Source organism: Acomys minous (genome assembly GCF_964271855.1).
Source record: "Acomys minous genome assembly, chromosome: 16".
NCBI classification, from domain to species: domain Eukaryota; kingdom Metazoa; phylum Chordata; class Mammalia; order Rodentia; family Muridae; genus Acomys; species Acomys minous.
Genome location: NC_140498.1, coordinates 12,315,150 through 12,331,026, shown reverse-complemented (window position 1 = coordinate 12,331,026; position 15,877 = coordinate 12,315,150). Strand labels below are relative to the sequence as shown.

General features: G+C 50.3%; 1 protein-coding gene across 2 annotated transcripts in view; it reads right to left on the bottom strand.

The window, feature by feature from the left end:
- Positions 1 to 507: 507 nt before the first annotated feature.
- LOC311586719 (synaptosomal-associated protein 47-like) overlaps positions 508 to 15,877 on the bottom strand; it is a 34,860-nt gene continuing 19,490 nt past the window's right edge. The window contains exons 4-5 of one of the 2 annotated variants that reach the window (XM_084762849.1): positions 12,560 to 12,684; positions 508 to 1,027 (exon numbers count right to left, since the gene is read on the bottom strand). In XM_084762849.1, coding sequence (XP_084618975.1) covers positions 881 to 1,027; positions 12,560 to 12,684 — 272 coding nt within the window. In that variant the 3' untranslated portion in view covers positions 508 to 880. The remainder of the gene's footprint in view (positions 1,028 to 12,559; positions 12,685 to 15,877) is intronic. The other variant, XM_084762850.1, reaches the window with a different exon arrangement.

Sequence of the window (15,877 nt, the reverse complement as noted above, 5' to 3'; positions counted from 1 at the left end):
CTACATGAAGAGATGATGAAGAGTGGTGAGACATGCTGTGTGTCTACGGGGTGCTTCCAGAGGGACAGTGACTAAGGGCTGTCCTGTTGGGGCAGGCTGAATGGGAGGTGGAGGAAGGCTGTGTGTGCTAAGAGGGTAAGCCCCCTCTCTTTGAGTGAGAGCCATGGCTGCCAACATCCTCCACTGACACCAGAAGCAGCGATTCCAGGAGCTTCGAGGCCTTCAGCACTGGGGCTGCTGAGGGTTCAGATTCTTGGACTGGGCAGCTGCAGTGTTCTCTGTCTCTCCAGTGTGCAGTGGATGTTGGTGGACCCAGGCCCTGTGATGTAAGCGACCTAATAAACATTCCTGTATTATACACACATAGGGGCTCCTGGTCCTGCTCCTCTTAGAACTCTAACTGATGACAAGGATAGGACAGCAGAGGCCACAGCAGCTCCTGAAGGGAAACAAGAGGCTGTGGCAAGTGAATGGTAGAGCTAGACCGAGTACTCACATCTTCCTCAGAATGACTGACATTTTATTTACTGTTTGGCAAAAATGGTGAAAGGATGACCATATAATGTGACTTGTGTAAGGTAACTGGAGCTCTGGCCCTGCAGTGGCAGCAGCAGCTCGGGTGTCTATGTGGACAGGAGGGTGGTGACGACGTGGCCACCCTTGCCTGAACAGGACTTGGCCCACATGCTAAGGCTACCTGGAAAACACATCATGCTCATGCATGTCGTGGCTCCTCTGGCCCATCCTAGGAAGGTGTAGTTCCCAATAGGGCATCGCAGCACCACAGATGGCGGCCCAGGTTCCCGTACACAGGACACAAAGGTAGCAACAGCAGAATCAGGAGAGCCAGGCCGGGGTGGTTGCTCCACAGCTTGCCCCACTACATCAGCTTTCTCATACGCCGGTTCTGCTTGTCCACAGTCAGGGTTGCCCGGTCCACAGCTCCCGTGATGCCATCCAGAGCCTCATCCTGACGTTCGAGCTCTGCCTCGGTGTCCAGGGCCAGTCCCTTCAGTTTGCTCAGGATCTGGGAGAAGCACAAATGACAAGCACGCGCTGTGTGCATCCTTATCACAGTATCACAAGGCTGAGTAGCCTAAGGGAGATGGTTTTCTGAGTGAGGAGGACACACCTACTGCTGCTGCCTGGCCTTGGCCTCACTACTAGGGTTGATGCTGTGGTTCCAGGATGAAGCTGCCTCCAGCAGTAAGTGTGCATGACCATCCCCTGGAAGGTGCAACGTGAAACCCATGTGGACCTGGCTGGCCATACTTGCTTAAGGTAGGTGGTGCAGAGTACTGAGGGCTGGGTGACAGGTATGTGTGTGCAGGGCCAGGGGAGAGAGCAACAGGTCACTGCAGTCAGACAGGTTGGGGAGCCCCATCTCTTTTAGCTTCTCTTTTACTCAGATGTGTGACGCATGCTGTATTTAAGGAAGTTTTATTTTAGTGAAGTTCTGAGCTCTTCACACTGTGGTGGATCTAACTATATTTTCATGAAGCTGGTTTAAGCAGCTAATATTTTTATATTTTCCAGCAGACAGCAAGAAGGAAAGCAAACTAAAAGAAACCAGGAACCACTTGCGAGGACACCTTCTTTCAGGGAGAGCCTCACATCCCAGTGGGGCCAAGGAAGAGGAGTTGCGGGATCTCAGTCATGAGGATGTGTTGGCCATGACCACTGCCTTCCCACGGCTGCTTATGGCAGGGATGGGCTGAGTGGAGACTTCGGAGGCCCCCAAAGCCTGTCTGGTGACTGCATTCCATCCCAAGATGATCCCTGACCCCTACACACAGACACACACAGAAGTGTCCTGTGAGGGCCTGGGCAGAACTACCACACACCTCAAGTGGCCCAGCTGGTGCCCCCGGCCACACATTAAGTGCTCAGCTCTAATTCACAGAGGTACCCGTGCTCACAGGCTGGCAATTCCACCAGCGTGGACACCTGGCCAAGAGCTCTGCGCTGACTGACAAGAGACAACACGAGCACGAGAAGCCAGGACTGTAGGGACTAAATTCTTTCCCAACAGCCAGAGTCACATGAACCATCACATGATAAACTGCAAACTGAAGGCCTGTGCCAGGGCCACCAGCGGGGCTCAGGGGTTCCTCTTCAGACATAGCCTGAGTCTCCCCATGAACACTGACATCACAAGACAGCACACTGCCTCCACTTCTAGACCTGTTCCCCCGAATCTGGCTGGAGCTCTGGAAAACATACTGTGTGTAGTGGGCCCTGGAGATGAGTGATGACATCACACAGTAGGTCTTTCCCATGTCCTATACTTCTGACCTCACATAGTGGACAGCAGACAGCAGAGTCAAACAAGGAACTAAGCCCCATGATACCCAGTCCTACCCCTCTCTCAGTTCAGTATCTTCTCTCACCTGCCTGGTGTGGTAGGAAGGTTATCGGCCTGTGCCACCCACTTGCCTGTCACATCTGACAAGGCCCCCTAGCCTCCCATAGTCAGGCCAAGTATACTGTGCTGCACTGACACTGCAATTCTCAGCCAGCACCCTCATCTCTAAGGGTGACTGTCTGAAATACACTCGCCTTTTACTGTGATCTCTTTGAAAGCTGGGGGCCAGGTCATGTAGCCGCTTGGCCACTTGCCCACTTAGTAGATACAACTGTTTGTCTTGTTCATGTTTAAGAAGACCCATGCTTATAGGAAAGAAGAGAATTAAAAAAGAACACGAGAGCTGTCGATGACAGAAACCATTATGCATCACATTAAGGAAGGTGGCATCTTTACCCCCAAATCTCAAACCTCAGACTTTCTGAACTGATGTGACAATAGAGCAGAACAGCCCATCTGAGCCCACAGGACAGGCCATATCAAACTGCAGGCACACTAATCAGGCGTTCAGGGGCGCACCTGAACCCCAGCACTTACAAGGTAGAGGCCAGAAGACCAGCAGTTCAAGGCCAGGCTAAGCAACATAAAGAGTTTGAGTCCAGCTTGGATTAGACAAAACCCTATCTCAAAACAACAAAAATGAAAACAATCATCTCCACAATGCAGGTACGCTGTAACTACTGTCTGAGATCATCTTCAGGTATGTGTCAAAGGTGCACATGTAAAAGGGGAATTTCATGTTTACACTTGGAGCTAGCCTGAGGCTCCCTCATGTCTGAGAAATATTTCTAAACCCTAAACAATTCAAAACCAGTATGGTACTGAGGAATTCATAAAAGAGATGTATTCACATTGACATATTAGGACTTCTGGATTGTGTACATAACCAATCATGGCTTTTGTTGCTGTACCTTTTGAAGTGTGTTTTTGATATATTCACATTTCCCTCATGTGAGCTGGATTTTATTACTACATCCACATGCTTGCATAAAAACTAAAAATACATGATTAAAGGACACTTCCAGTTTTGTTTCCTGTTGTTTACTTTTTCATTCCCTGGTTATCCTAAACAAAACCTTGAGTTATAGGACAATTCCCCCCCCCCCCCCCCCCCCCCGCCTACACACACACACTTCATGCAACACACGGAACTTAAGTTTAGGTATTGGTTACTTTTTAACCTCAAACTCTTTTTTAAATAAGGTCCAGAAAGCTGAGTGCTGGCCACAAGCTCTGGGCCTCATTGGATCCAAACTGACCCAGCTGACTAGAGACACAACCACTAGGCTGACACTAACAACCACAGGGGGATGATTCAGTCACAGCACCAGGGCACTGTGAGAAATCGCATGTCCCTGAAAACATGTCCTCCGGGCCTGGAGGAGGCACCATCACATTCTGGATGCTGGGCTTCAGGACCCACACCAGCTCTCACTGCCTGGAGTGGCCATAAAGCTGCAGGTCAGGAAGAAACAAAGAGTTTTTAAGCAACCAATACTGAGGAGTGAAATGTGAATATATCGAAAATACACTTCAAAAACTACATGAACAAAAGTCATGGTTGGTTAAGTACACAATTCAGAAGTGCTAATATGTCAGTGCGAACTTTAGCCTTAATAAACACCTCAGCCAGGACAAACAAGAATATTAGCCATGGAAACAGAATCAAGGGGCCACAGACCTTCTGTCCACAAAGACCACCTCCATGGCAGACTCTGTGAAACTTACATTTTCCATTGCCATCTTCTTGAAAAGACAAATCAACTGCCTCTTCCTTGTACACAGTGAATGCGTAGCAAAAGACTTTTTGGGGGCTTAGGAGGTAGCTCACTGGAGCTGAGACGCCAGAACTACATAAACCAGGTATGGTGCTGTCTGCCTGTACTCTCAGCAATGGGAGATGGGAGTCAGAAGATCAGAGACTTAAGGTCATTTTGGGCAGGCCAGCCTAAACTACATGAGACCTGCTCAAACAACAAACAAACACACAAACAAGAAAGCAAGACTGTGTAATCTGTGACCTTCACCAAGTAGTCAAAGAATATTCACACATAATGACCCGTGGCCCAAGGAGCTGCTTGCCTATCCAAGGGTCAGCATTTTCTTATAGACATACTCAAAACGAAAGCCAGTTGCTATTCAACCTTTGATTTGGAAAAAGTCTCACTACCTTTTAAGTCTTAAAAACAGAGCTCATTCCAAAGAGCCTGCTAAAACCCGTTGGCCTGTCTGCCAAAATGCACTTGGAATTAATTAATATGGCCCACACTGAAAAGACATCCAACAGCTACCAGGCCTGCAGACAAAGAAATCACAGCGCTAACCCTCCAAGCACTAATACCTCGAGAATATTGGTAGCCCTTTTTCTTTAAGAGAAGGATTGAAGTAATTAAACAGCACCGCACACATTTTATACAACGGGATGGAAAGAATGGAGCTCGTGAAGTCTGGCCAGACCTTAAAAACAGTTGTTCCCTCTGTGGCCCGGAATGACAAGCTGTCTAGTCATCAGCACATAATGCTGCCAGCCTCTGACATACACAGGGCCCCTAGATGAGCCCTCTCTGGCTGTGAGTCAGAGACCTGGCTCCAGTGGATGTTCCCACAAGTCCCTCATAGGCAACAAGCAACAGAGTAGCCAGGCAGCTTCACCTGTGGGGATTCCCTAACCAGAAATGCTCAGCCCATGTAGGATGGCCACGACACATGAACACATGCGGCCATGTGTCCCGGGAGGTCTGGGAAACCGAGGGCTCTCCTCCTAGGGAAAGGATGGATGCACCACAACATGGCAGCAAGTGCCACCCTGTCCCTGAGTCACAGCAGCTCCTCGCAGTGCCTGAGGTAGGAGGAGGGAACAGTTTAGGTGGCTCAGCAGGAAGTGGCTGGGAGCAGGGAAGTTCAGGGAGGGCGGCAGACAAGGGGGCCACACATCTGTGTCCTCAGGACAGCACTAACACAACTTTGCAAGGGGCCATTCCCTGGGAATCCTTGGCCCCAAGGCTGCTCTGGACAAGAACTCACAGCTGGGTGGTAGGTGACCTGTGGTCTATCTGCACAAAGCTGCCTGGACTGGAGACACCAACACAGTCCTGGCTGCAGCCATGTCACACCAGGCACACCAGAAGAGCAAATATAGAGACCCCCGCCTCCTCACCATTTCTACACTGTCCTTAATGTCAGGGCATTATGGAACCAGCACTGACTACAGCAGTTTAGATGCGCTGACCACGCAGCTGAGTCTCCACACACACACTCAAGGGCTCTTGGCCTCAGGATGGTGATGGAGAGCTGTGCTGTCAGGACACCTAGCTTGGGACACACTCTGTGTGCCCACTCATGTTGCACCACACTGGCTGCTGTCTTCATAGAATCTGAGAAAAGATGCTGCTGCGGGGCACGCGGTCATACAACCCTGGAATCTGGGGTGTGACACATGAATACGATCACCTACAGTTAGTGTGAGCAAGGCTGTATGCTCTGAACTCGTCTTACACTGACTCACCCAGAAACTGAATTTTCCTACAGTGAGAAATTAGCAACCACTTAAGAGCAGAGCTGGGATAAATCAAGCTGTCTGCGACTTTGAACAGTTCCTCAGGCTGAGCCATTAACATGCTGTGGAGAAGGTAAAGGGGAAAGTTGGCTTTCACAACAGCGATGCTCTGGGGGCCGCGGGAGCATGCTCGGCTGCAATCCATCACACACAGAGCTCACAGACCACCCTAGTCTCAGGGCCCAGTTGCTGCATTCTAGGGGCTCCCGGGGGTCTGGGGCTGGCAGGGAGAATGTGCGTGAGACTCTGGTCTCATGGTCCACACACACTGTGGTGTGCATGGGCTTGCTTGTGTTACTTCTGAGGCAAATTAAGGATAACTGAGCCAGGTCCTCAGGTATCTATGGGCCTTGAACTACATCTGATGGCTGTTCTTAAATGAAGGCTGACACTAGTGCTTGACTACACAGGTCCAAGGCTGGCACAGGCCACTGCTGCACAATTTAGTCATAGGTGACCTCAAAGTGAGGCAAATGTTGAAGACAGATGGATCTTCACAACACACAGAGGAGACAGAGGGAAGATGTGCTGAGGTGTGGCTCCCAGTCTCAGCTGCCATGTGAGTGTCACACGCTGCTGCTCAAGCCATCATCTGTTCCTATGCAACCTTAAGTACAACCTGCTGTGTCACGGGGGACAGTAACAAACGCAATACTAGACACTATTACTTACATGGTAAGGCATGTGCCACCTTTATGCTGCACACAGACAGACAGAAGCACAGGCAGCCCCTAGGCTAACCCTGTTATTCCTCTGACGTGATCCAGCGCACCAGCTTCACAGCCAAGACCAAAGCTACTTCATACTTGCTCCCCACTATGACAAGGTAATTAAAGGCGCACTGTAGAAGACACTGTCTGTAGAGATCATTTAAGGAAGTGCAAGGCTGCAGCGGATTATACCTGGATTGAGAACACGGGAAGAAGAGCGCAGCCTCACTGTACCAACAACACCCTCGCCACACCAGGAGTCTGGGGGCCTCTCCCCACCAGCAAGCAATCAGTTCCTCTGCAGGGAGTCCTCTGATTCACCTCAGCTCTGATGTCTACTGCCCTGAGACTGTCAGATCCCAAGGATGGGGGCTCAGTCCCCAGGTGTGTCCACTTCAGTGCCAGACATAAGGCCCCTCCTGGTGACCAGCTGTGCCACCTTCCCGGTGACAGCAGTTATGTCAGGTTCCTACACCTCCCCCGTGGGTTGTATGGTTTGCTCAAGTACTTCCAGGAACTAAGGGAACACTAAGTGGTGGTGACTGGTTCTTCCTGAGGATAATGCCCAAGGACACAGACACAGAGACACAAGAAGAGGTCAGGGATGGGTACAGGGGCTTCCATGGCATCTGTGGGCACCCATCCCTGGGAGCCTCCAACTCTTCACCTCTCAGCAAGCTACCTGAAAATGTCCTTAGGGCTTTATGGGTTCTTGATTGATGTGGAGCAGTGATTAAACCACTGGCCATGGGTGATCCACTCACCCTCCACCCTTCCTCTGATGTGAGGCTAATGGTCCTCACATTCTATATTTGCCCTGGCTCTTCAGTAACCAGCACCACCCTGAAGCTATGTTAGTGGTGGTGGCTACTGGCCACAGAGGCACTTGGGGAATCGCTTCACTTTGGGATTCCCAGGGTTGGAGGAGTGAAGTGAATGCCCCGTGCCTCAGTGACTTTCCCCAGCATACATCATAAGCCAGGGAACGAAGCTCATTAAATGCACAGTGACTGAAATAACAGTTTCTCTCTGACCACAGTGGAGTCAGAGTAGAAATGTGGAAATCCACAACATTCACAGATGTATACAAATTTATCAGCACGCTCTGAAACAACCAATGAAAGGGGATTAGTAAATTCTTAGAGACAAAAAGAATGAAAACACTACACAGGAAACAAACTGAATCCACATGGGACAGATCCCAGAGTCTAGGTGTGTACATGAGGAGATCAGGGACTCGATCGCCCCCTGACACAGCAAGGGCATAGGCTGCAGTCCATCATGACCTCATGATCAAATGCTCAGAAATAAGAGAGAATCTTCTTTAAGAGGGCAACCCGGTTTATGAGATGCACACAGCACCTACCAACAGGGCACCCATATCCCAGAGGTCATAGTAGTGAATGAAGGGGCTGCAGAGATGGTGCAGTGGTTAAGAGCACTCACTGCTCTTCCAGAAGATGTAGGATGGATTCTCAGAACACACAGGTTGGCTCACAACTGTCTCTAACTCCAGCTTCAGGGTAGCAGATGCCCTCTTCTGTCCTTGAGGGAATAGGGCATGCACACGGTTCCATAGACGTACAAGTGGCTAAACACTCATAAACATAAATATTGGAGCAGGAAAGGAAAGAACTGCAACCATCTTGGAAAGCATATTCTGAAATGACTCCTGCATGCCAAGGATGTTACCTGGCAGCAGAAACCTGAGACTGGGCTAATCAAGTGGTCAGGTCTGAGCCCTAAATGTACCACAGCTGCTGGACCAACATGACAAAACCCTGTAGCTCTCTATAGCAGCAGCAAAGGACCTGAAGAGGAAGCTGAGAAAATCATCCTGTGTATGATTACATCCGAGACAAGGAAACAGCAGCCTACCAAAAGAGGTGACACGGAAAATGCAAAGTTTGCCTGAATGAATTAGAGACTGAAACACACAGACAGATTCCCTAGGTGCCAGGTCAGAAGGCTTCCCGCTGTCCTGGCCACAGAACCTCCCAAAGGGACACAGAGCCAATGTAGGCACGGTCAAAATGCAAGCTGTGGTTTGTAAACAAAAGGGAACACCCAATCTTTAGGTCCTTATGGAAGGGACCCTGAATAAGCAAAGCGGTTGTCCCACACACTGGGAGCAGGGGATGGTGGGGTACACGTGTGATGCCAGCACCTAAGAACACGATGCTCAGGAGCCCATACTGGCTACATGATGAGCTTGCTGGCAGCCTGGGCTACCTGCCTCAGAAACTTAAAAACTGAATGACTGCCGTATGTCACACTTACCAATTTCACAGCTTACTATGGAGCTACAGTAATGAAAACACTGACCAATAGACAAGAATAAACAAGAAAAAAGAGAGAAACCGAGACCTTCAGAGACCTTCATGGCTAATGGATGTTTGGCAGGGCTTCAAGAAGACTCAAAGGGGGAAAATAGTCAGTTCACTCGTAATGTGGAAGCCACCTCATTTCACATGCAAACTGTACTCAAAATACACTAACTACTTAATATGTAAAAGGTAGACGTATAAGAAAAGCAGAGCTAAATCTTCAGGCCCTGTGTTGGGTGATTTTTGTTGTTGTTGTTCATTTGGCTTTTTTGTTGTCTTTTTTCTTCAAGAGAGGGTTTCTCTGTGTAGCCCTGGCTGGCCTGGGACTTGATATTTACGTCAAGTTGTTCTTAGTCTTGTAGAGATTCTCCTGCCTCTGCCTCCTGATCTCTGGAAATTAAAACCACAAACCACCATTGCTGGCCTAGGACAGCGTGAGACTTAGTTCTCTCTTTCTACCATGTCGTCGTAGCGAGGACCAAACTCAGGTCATCAGGCTTGGTGGCAAGTGACATTACACACTGCGCCACTTCACTGGTGCACACAAACTTCTGGAGAATCACAAAATTATTTTCAGAAAGCTGCAGTCACCTATCTTGCAGGTACAGGTATGTGTGGAGCTGGGTACAAGACACCTGTGAGAGACTCTACAGATACAAACATGAAGCTGCAAGACCAACATGCCTGCAGGCTGCAGCTGCGCAGTGTGAGGCGCTGCACCAGCCTTCAGAGCAGGACATCACATCTTACACACAGCGGACTCCATTCTCCACCACAGTGTGTGTTAGGGCAGCTGTGCCTTCCTGCACACAGTCCGCCAGACCCGATCGCCTGGATTTCCACCGCTAGCACCCCAGTAAAAGGCAATGTGGGATGAAGAGTCTCCCACCTCAGGTCAGGACACAGAACACAGACAGGAAGAAACCCTGTATGGACCCAGCATGCCTTGCTTTGGGACAGCAATCTGCACTTCCTGCTTTATCCTGTCAAACCTTTACCACCAACAATGTGTGCTCTGAAGATCCCAGGAGCCAAGTGCAGCCACAGTTCTGAGGGAGCAGACACCATCCCAGTTGTCAGTTGAGAGCTTTGCCAATCTGCCAGGGGACTGGTTCCCTTCAGCCTCCTGGGCTTTGCTCCCCTAGCCGCAGTGACGCGGCAGCTGGTGGCCACAGACCGAGCACCCACTCAGCTCACTCCCACCCCTGTGGAATCCTGGCCACTTCCCATTAGAACCCCCAACTGCAATTCACATCACCAGGACACAGCTCAACATAATGGCTTTAATAGCGTCTGCAACCAAAACCACAGCGGGATGGAGGAGGGTTTCTTGCATTTTTGTTTTCCTCAGACTTTAACTCATTCCTACTTGGGCTAGAGCTTCATCTGCACAGCCAGTGACTCTTCTCTAAATAGGAAGCATGTGTTTTCCCTTCAAACCACCGTTGCATGTAATCTAGGCTGCACCTCCTGACCAGAGCTGAGTCCCCATCTGCCCTCAGGCCCAGCTGGCTTCATAGACTCTGTTCCAGCACCTCTGCCCTCAGTGTCCCAATGCTAAGACCTCTACACGAGGTTGTCAGTGTGGCCATCATGGACCACTCCAGGACTTCTAGGGACTGTCACAGACAGGCACTGTGGAGCCCTACCACGTTCTTGGCTTGAACTGTGTTCAGCCTGACATCGATGCTCTGGCCTTTAGCTGAGAGACAACAGAGGTTCAAAAAGAGGAGGTGCCTCTCAGACTACATGAGCATCTTGGCAACTAACAATAGAAATTCACCTAAGTACAAGTGGGGGGCTCAGACACTGTGATAAAGGTGGGCATGGATAGCCCAAAGACCCAGCCTCCCAAGGCCAATGCACTCATGTCCCAGTGCTCCGGAAGGTACTAAGAGGAAACTCAGGCATGTAAGCCTTGACAAACTAGGCTTTCTCAAAATCGTACAGGAATAAGACCACAGCTGGACTGTCTTGGGAACACTGTGACCAATGACCTGCAGAAGACGTTGCTCACAGCTGGCAGTGTGCTTGGGTCATGCTCACCAAAAATGTTGGACCATGAAGAAAAAGGGACAGGGGTCTATGTTTAAGGTATCTCATAGAAAGGATGGTTGGCCGTTCATATCTACCTCCCAGTGCAAACAGATAGTGCTCTGCCTGGGGCCTGTCCCCCACAAATAGAACCCCACAGATGAGGGGCAGAGAGGTCCCATTTCTGAATGTGGATACATGTCCTGGTTAGAACAGACAGGCATTATGGGAGTTCTAGGGCAACGTGAAACTGACTCAACATTTTCTTGTTTTACTTTTTAAAAGAATTACTTAGCTTTATATTATGTGTATGAGTTCTTTGTCTATATGCGTGCATGTGCATGTGTGCATGCAGTAACCCCAGAGACCAGAAGAAGGCGCTGCAGATGACTGTAATCACCATGTGGTTTCTGGAAACCAGTCCAGGCTGGTTTCTAGTGAGAAGGAGAGCAAGAGCTCTGTCACGCTGTCTCCCCACTGCCCACTCCTCATTTCCTGAACTATTAACTATTCTTATCTGGAGGTTACTTTTGTTGTTGTTGTTTTGTTTTTAGAGTCTCTCTCTCTCCAATCCAGGCTGGCTTTGAACCTGTGGCAGGCAGTTTTGCCTCAGCTTCCAGAGTGCGGTGATGACAGAGACAAGCCATCACATCCTACAGGTACACTTATCTTCCAAGAGAGCAGACGGAAATATCCACAAGGAAAATGACACTCTGCTGAGGTGCTTCTTCACCAACTAGAAGAAAAGGCATGGGCACTGTCCTGCAATACTATAGAGAAGTGAGTGGAAAATGTGTGTGGAATAATTCAATTTTCTCAGGAAAAGTAGAAAACTTCTTTCAGAATCTAATGTTGAACAGGAGAGATCTGAACACAATAGTTTACCCTTAACTGTATACTGTACATATGTATTTGCAGAGCAGAACATGTGTTCATGTACAGTCCCACAACATACAGGAGCTGTATAACACACATCTCATAGACACAGACAACATGCATACTGCATAGAATATACACCTACTGGGCAGAACAGACATAGCCCATGCAGTGCACACACACACACACATACACACACACACACACACACAGAGTGCACACACACATATACACATGCATATTCAATGGGTGGAGGTGGCTAACAAGGCATTGCATATGCAGAGGGTGCACACACTATGAGCCTGTATGCTATGAAATTAGGGAGCTGGGATGTGCACAGCAAACCCCAGGACCAAGAGGCTCCTTTCAGCACAGTGGTTCTTAACCTTCCTAAAGGTACCACCTTTAATGTGGTTCCTCAGGTTATGATGATCCCAACCATAAAATTATTCTCTCTGCTACTTCCTAACTGTAATTCTGATACTGTTATAAGTCACAATGTAAATATCTGATATGCAGACTATCTGATAGACAAGACCCAAATGGGTCGTGACCCACAGGTTGAGAACCACTATTTACTGAAAGGCACTGCAATCCAATGGGACCTGTCTTCAGGCAGGAAAGGGATGAGACTCGGGTGGAGAAGACAGAGATGCTGAGCCGGCCTCCTGATGCAGTAAGGACCCTCTACCTGTGTCAGCTCCTGGGCTTCCCTCTCAGACAGTAGTGGACAGCTCCTCTGCAGCTGCAGCTGCTCGTCTTCCTGGCCTCCCGTGGGCAGCTCTCGGGGTGACATGAAGCCCATCAGTCTGGAAGCTGGAACGGAAAGCTGAGGTCAGTGGTGAAAGCTTTCAGAAGGCGCAAACCACACACAAACTTTCAGAGCATCAAAGGAGCAATTGAAGAAGGCCACAGGCTTTGGCCTGAGGTGCACGTCCCAGTGACCATACGGGTATGAATGGGCCTTGGTGCCTGGGCCCCTATTGAGCTGAATAGCCCACATCAAGGTGAGTTTGCAATGCTGTAAACACTCCAGGCTAATTCTCTAAGGATCTCTTGAGAGAAGGGCCTTTAATCCTCAAGTGATCAATTTCTTAAAGATGTGGCAGACAAAACCCAAGAACAGGTGAACCCTGGTGAGCCACACAGCACCAGGAAATGTAGGGACAGTGGAGCTTGTCCACAGAACACTGTGGTTCCAGAGAGCACAGGAAATGGCCAGTTCCTGGAGCCATGTGGAGCTACATGGACAAGCCTGCCCCAGTCTTCGTGAGTCAGAACCACCCACCCTGTGGTCAGGCAGCTCAGTGGGGCAGCTCTGCACCTCTCCCAGATCACACACACCTGCATGCTGGGGACGCCCTGTGCCCATGGTAGGACAGCCAGCAGCAATGGTGCAACTGGCCCAATGGAGTGGCTCCTGGAGGCTGCAGGTGTCATCTGTTCTTTATGCACGGAGCAACTCCAGCCACAAACCCTGAACTTCATAGCCCAGGTAAGGTCTGCAACTGAAGTCTGAGCTTTGCCCCTCCCTACAATTTGGGGCACCTGGAGATAGAGCAGCGGCCAAGTGCCTTTGGGAGGCTGGGAGGACCCAGGAAGAGCACAGAGTGTGACAAGCAGCCCCTCCTGTGGCTTTCACGCCTCTCTTAGCTAGACAAGGTAGAGCAGCCTGGGGGTCGCTGCAGCAGGACAGAAGAGGAGAGGAAAGGAGGCACACCTAGGGGAGCTCTCACTGGGCCTGAGGGGAGGAACCAAAAGGAGCAGTGACTAGGACAAAGGAGCAGTGACTAGGACATGCCTGTGGCCCAGGAAGGACACAGGTGCTTTTTGCACAGCACTGCTCCCTTCTCTCCGAATCTCTTCCAACAGCCTTAAAGGAGCCTCCTGAGAGAGCAGGGATAGCTGAGAACTGACTACTCTCTGAGGAGGAGAGCAGGCGGGGTGAGGTCAGGCCCACAGGCTTGGTGGATGAACTCAGCTAAATGCCCTTCTATATACACACACACACACACTCACACCCCATACTTGAGTGTGTAAACCAAGTCTACCAATTAGCAGCATTAGGACCCATCACTAGGACAGTGGTTTTCCTAACATGCTAAACAAAACTGGCTGCAACAGCCAAACTTACAGGATTATAAACCTGCACTTGCCAGGTGCTGACATGGTGCTGCTGGGTCTCAGCCTCCCCAGCCCCAGCCCCCAGGGCTCACTGCTGAGCTCCTCTTCCAGGGAGATCCCGCTGCTATAGCACTTCCTTATAGCAAGTGCACACAGCTAGCTGGGCTGGACGCTACAATTGGCAGAAAAGGCAGCTCATCCGTCCTCAGCCTCAGGAGCTTATGGTAGGCAGGCTTGGGGTGAGTCCTAAGCCCAGTACAAAGAGGGCTCTTCCAGGTGGGTGAGAGGGCAGAGCATATACACCCAAGGGCCCAAAGAACCCCACTGTGTGCATTTGGGGTTCCTGTGCCCTGGGCCGTCTGGCTCTATTATCTGGGGCACAGTGCTCCTCTCGGCCTGTTAGCTGTGCACACCGTCTGTGATGGTCACACTGCACAGCCACAGTGGCCCTGTGCTGCTGAGGTCCTCCACACAGCGTCCTGGGATCCTCAGCTGCAGCATGGACAGAGGAAACAGAACCTAGAGCAGGTGAATTTGGCTACCACACTTTTAAGTTCCAGGGACTTGGACTTTGAAGCTACAGGAGGCACCCAGACTGACTGAAGTATTCCCAGTGACTGAAACCTCAGGACAGATGCTGCCTGATGCTGCAAAGACCCTGCCTGACAGGACTCAAGAGCTTCAGTACCTGGGACTTTGCTTCACCGAACAGAAAGCTGAAGCCGGCCTCTCCTCAAGGATGTTACTGAAGCCCCCACAGACACACGGGGTCTGGGATGTTCTCCATGAGCTGTGGGGTCATCTAAGGCACAGAGCTCTGCCACCCCAGGCTGGCTGCTGACTCGCCGTGGATTCGTGTTTTGAAACATCTGAGAGGAATTTCTGTGGCTCTGGGCAGCATGGTTTCTATCTCTTTAGTCTAAGGATCTGTTTATTAACAGCAGCAAGAATGGCTCCCGCTGAAAGGATGTGAGACTGTACGCACCAGGAGGCATTAGATGGTCTCAAGGGCTGTCACCTGGCAGAGGGGACAGACACTGGCTCCACAGACAACCCTTGGGCACACAGCTCAGAGTAACAGTATCAAGCCCGACCCAGGCAAATCTCTTCTGTGAGGGCTCTATGAGGCCTGAGAAGCTAGTTCACAGGACAGAAAACAAAATGCACATTCGTTCACAAGGGCAGGACAGGGGGAGGAAGGGGAAACAGGAGGCCATACTGTGCTCCCACAGACACCTATACTTGCACAGTGACGTTGTAGCACATGGCACACTCAGGAATGACGACCGCAGGTGCCTGAGGGCCAAGCAACTCTCCCTAACCAGCTTCCTGGCCAACCCAGATGAGCACACTGCAACTTCGAGGACCAGTCTTTGCACCCCAGGAGCATCATCCTTCACTGTGCCACCCACATCTGTATCCCCACAAATGCTGCCCTCGGGCCCAGACATCACCATCAGGAAGAATGCAGGGTCTGTGTGACCAGCGACCCCTTGTGAGAGCTCAGTCAAACAGCACAGTGACTGCATCCTTGAGGTGCCATCCTGGCTAGTTTTTATGTCAACTTGCCATAAGTCAGAGTCATTGGAGAGGAGAAAACCTCAATTGAGAAAACACCTCCGGAAGATTGGTCTGGAGGCAGCTCTAGGACATTTTCTTAATTAGTGATGGATGAAGGAGGGCCCAGCCCATTGTGGGTGGAGCCACCCTGGGCTGGTGGTTCAGGGTTATAGAAGAAAGAAAGAATTCTAAGCAAACACAGGAAGAACCAGGAAGTGTCACCCTCCATGGCCTCTGCACGGCTCCTGCCTCCAGGACCCTGCCCCGTTTGAGTTCCTGTCCTGACTGCCTTTCATGATGAACTCTTCTATGAGAGTGGACACAA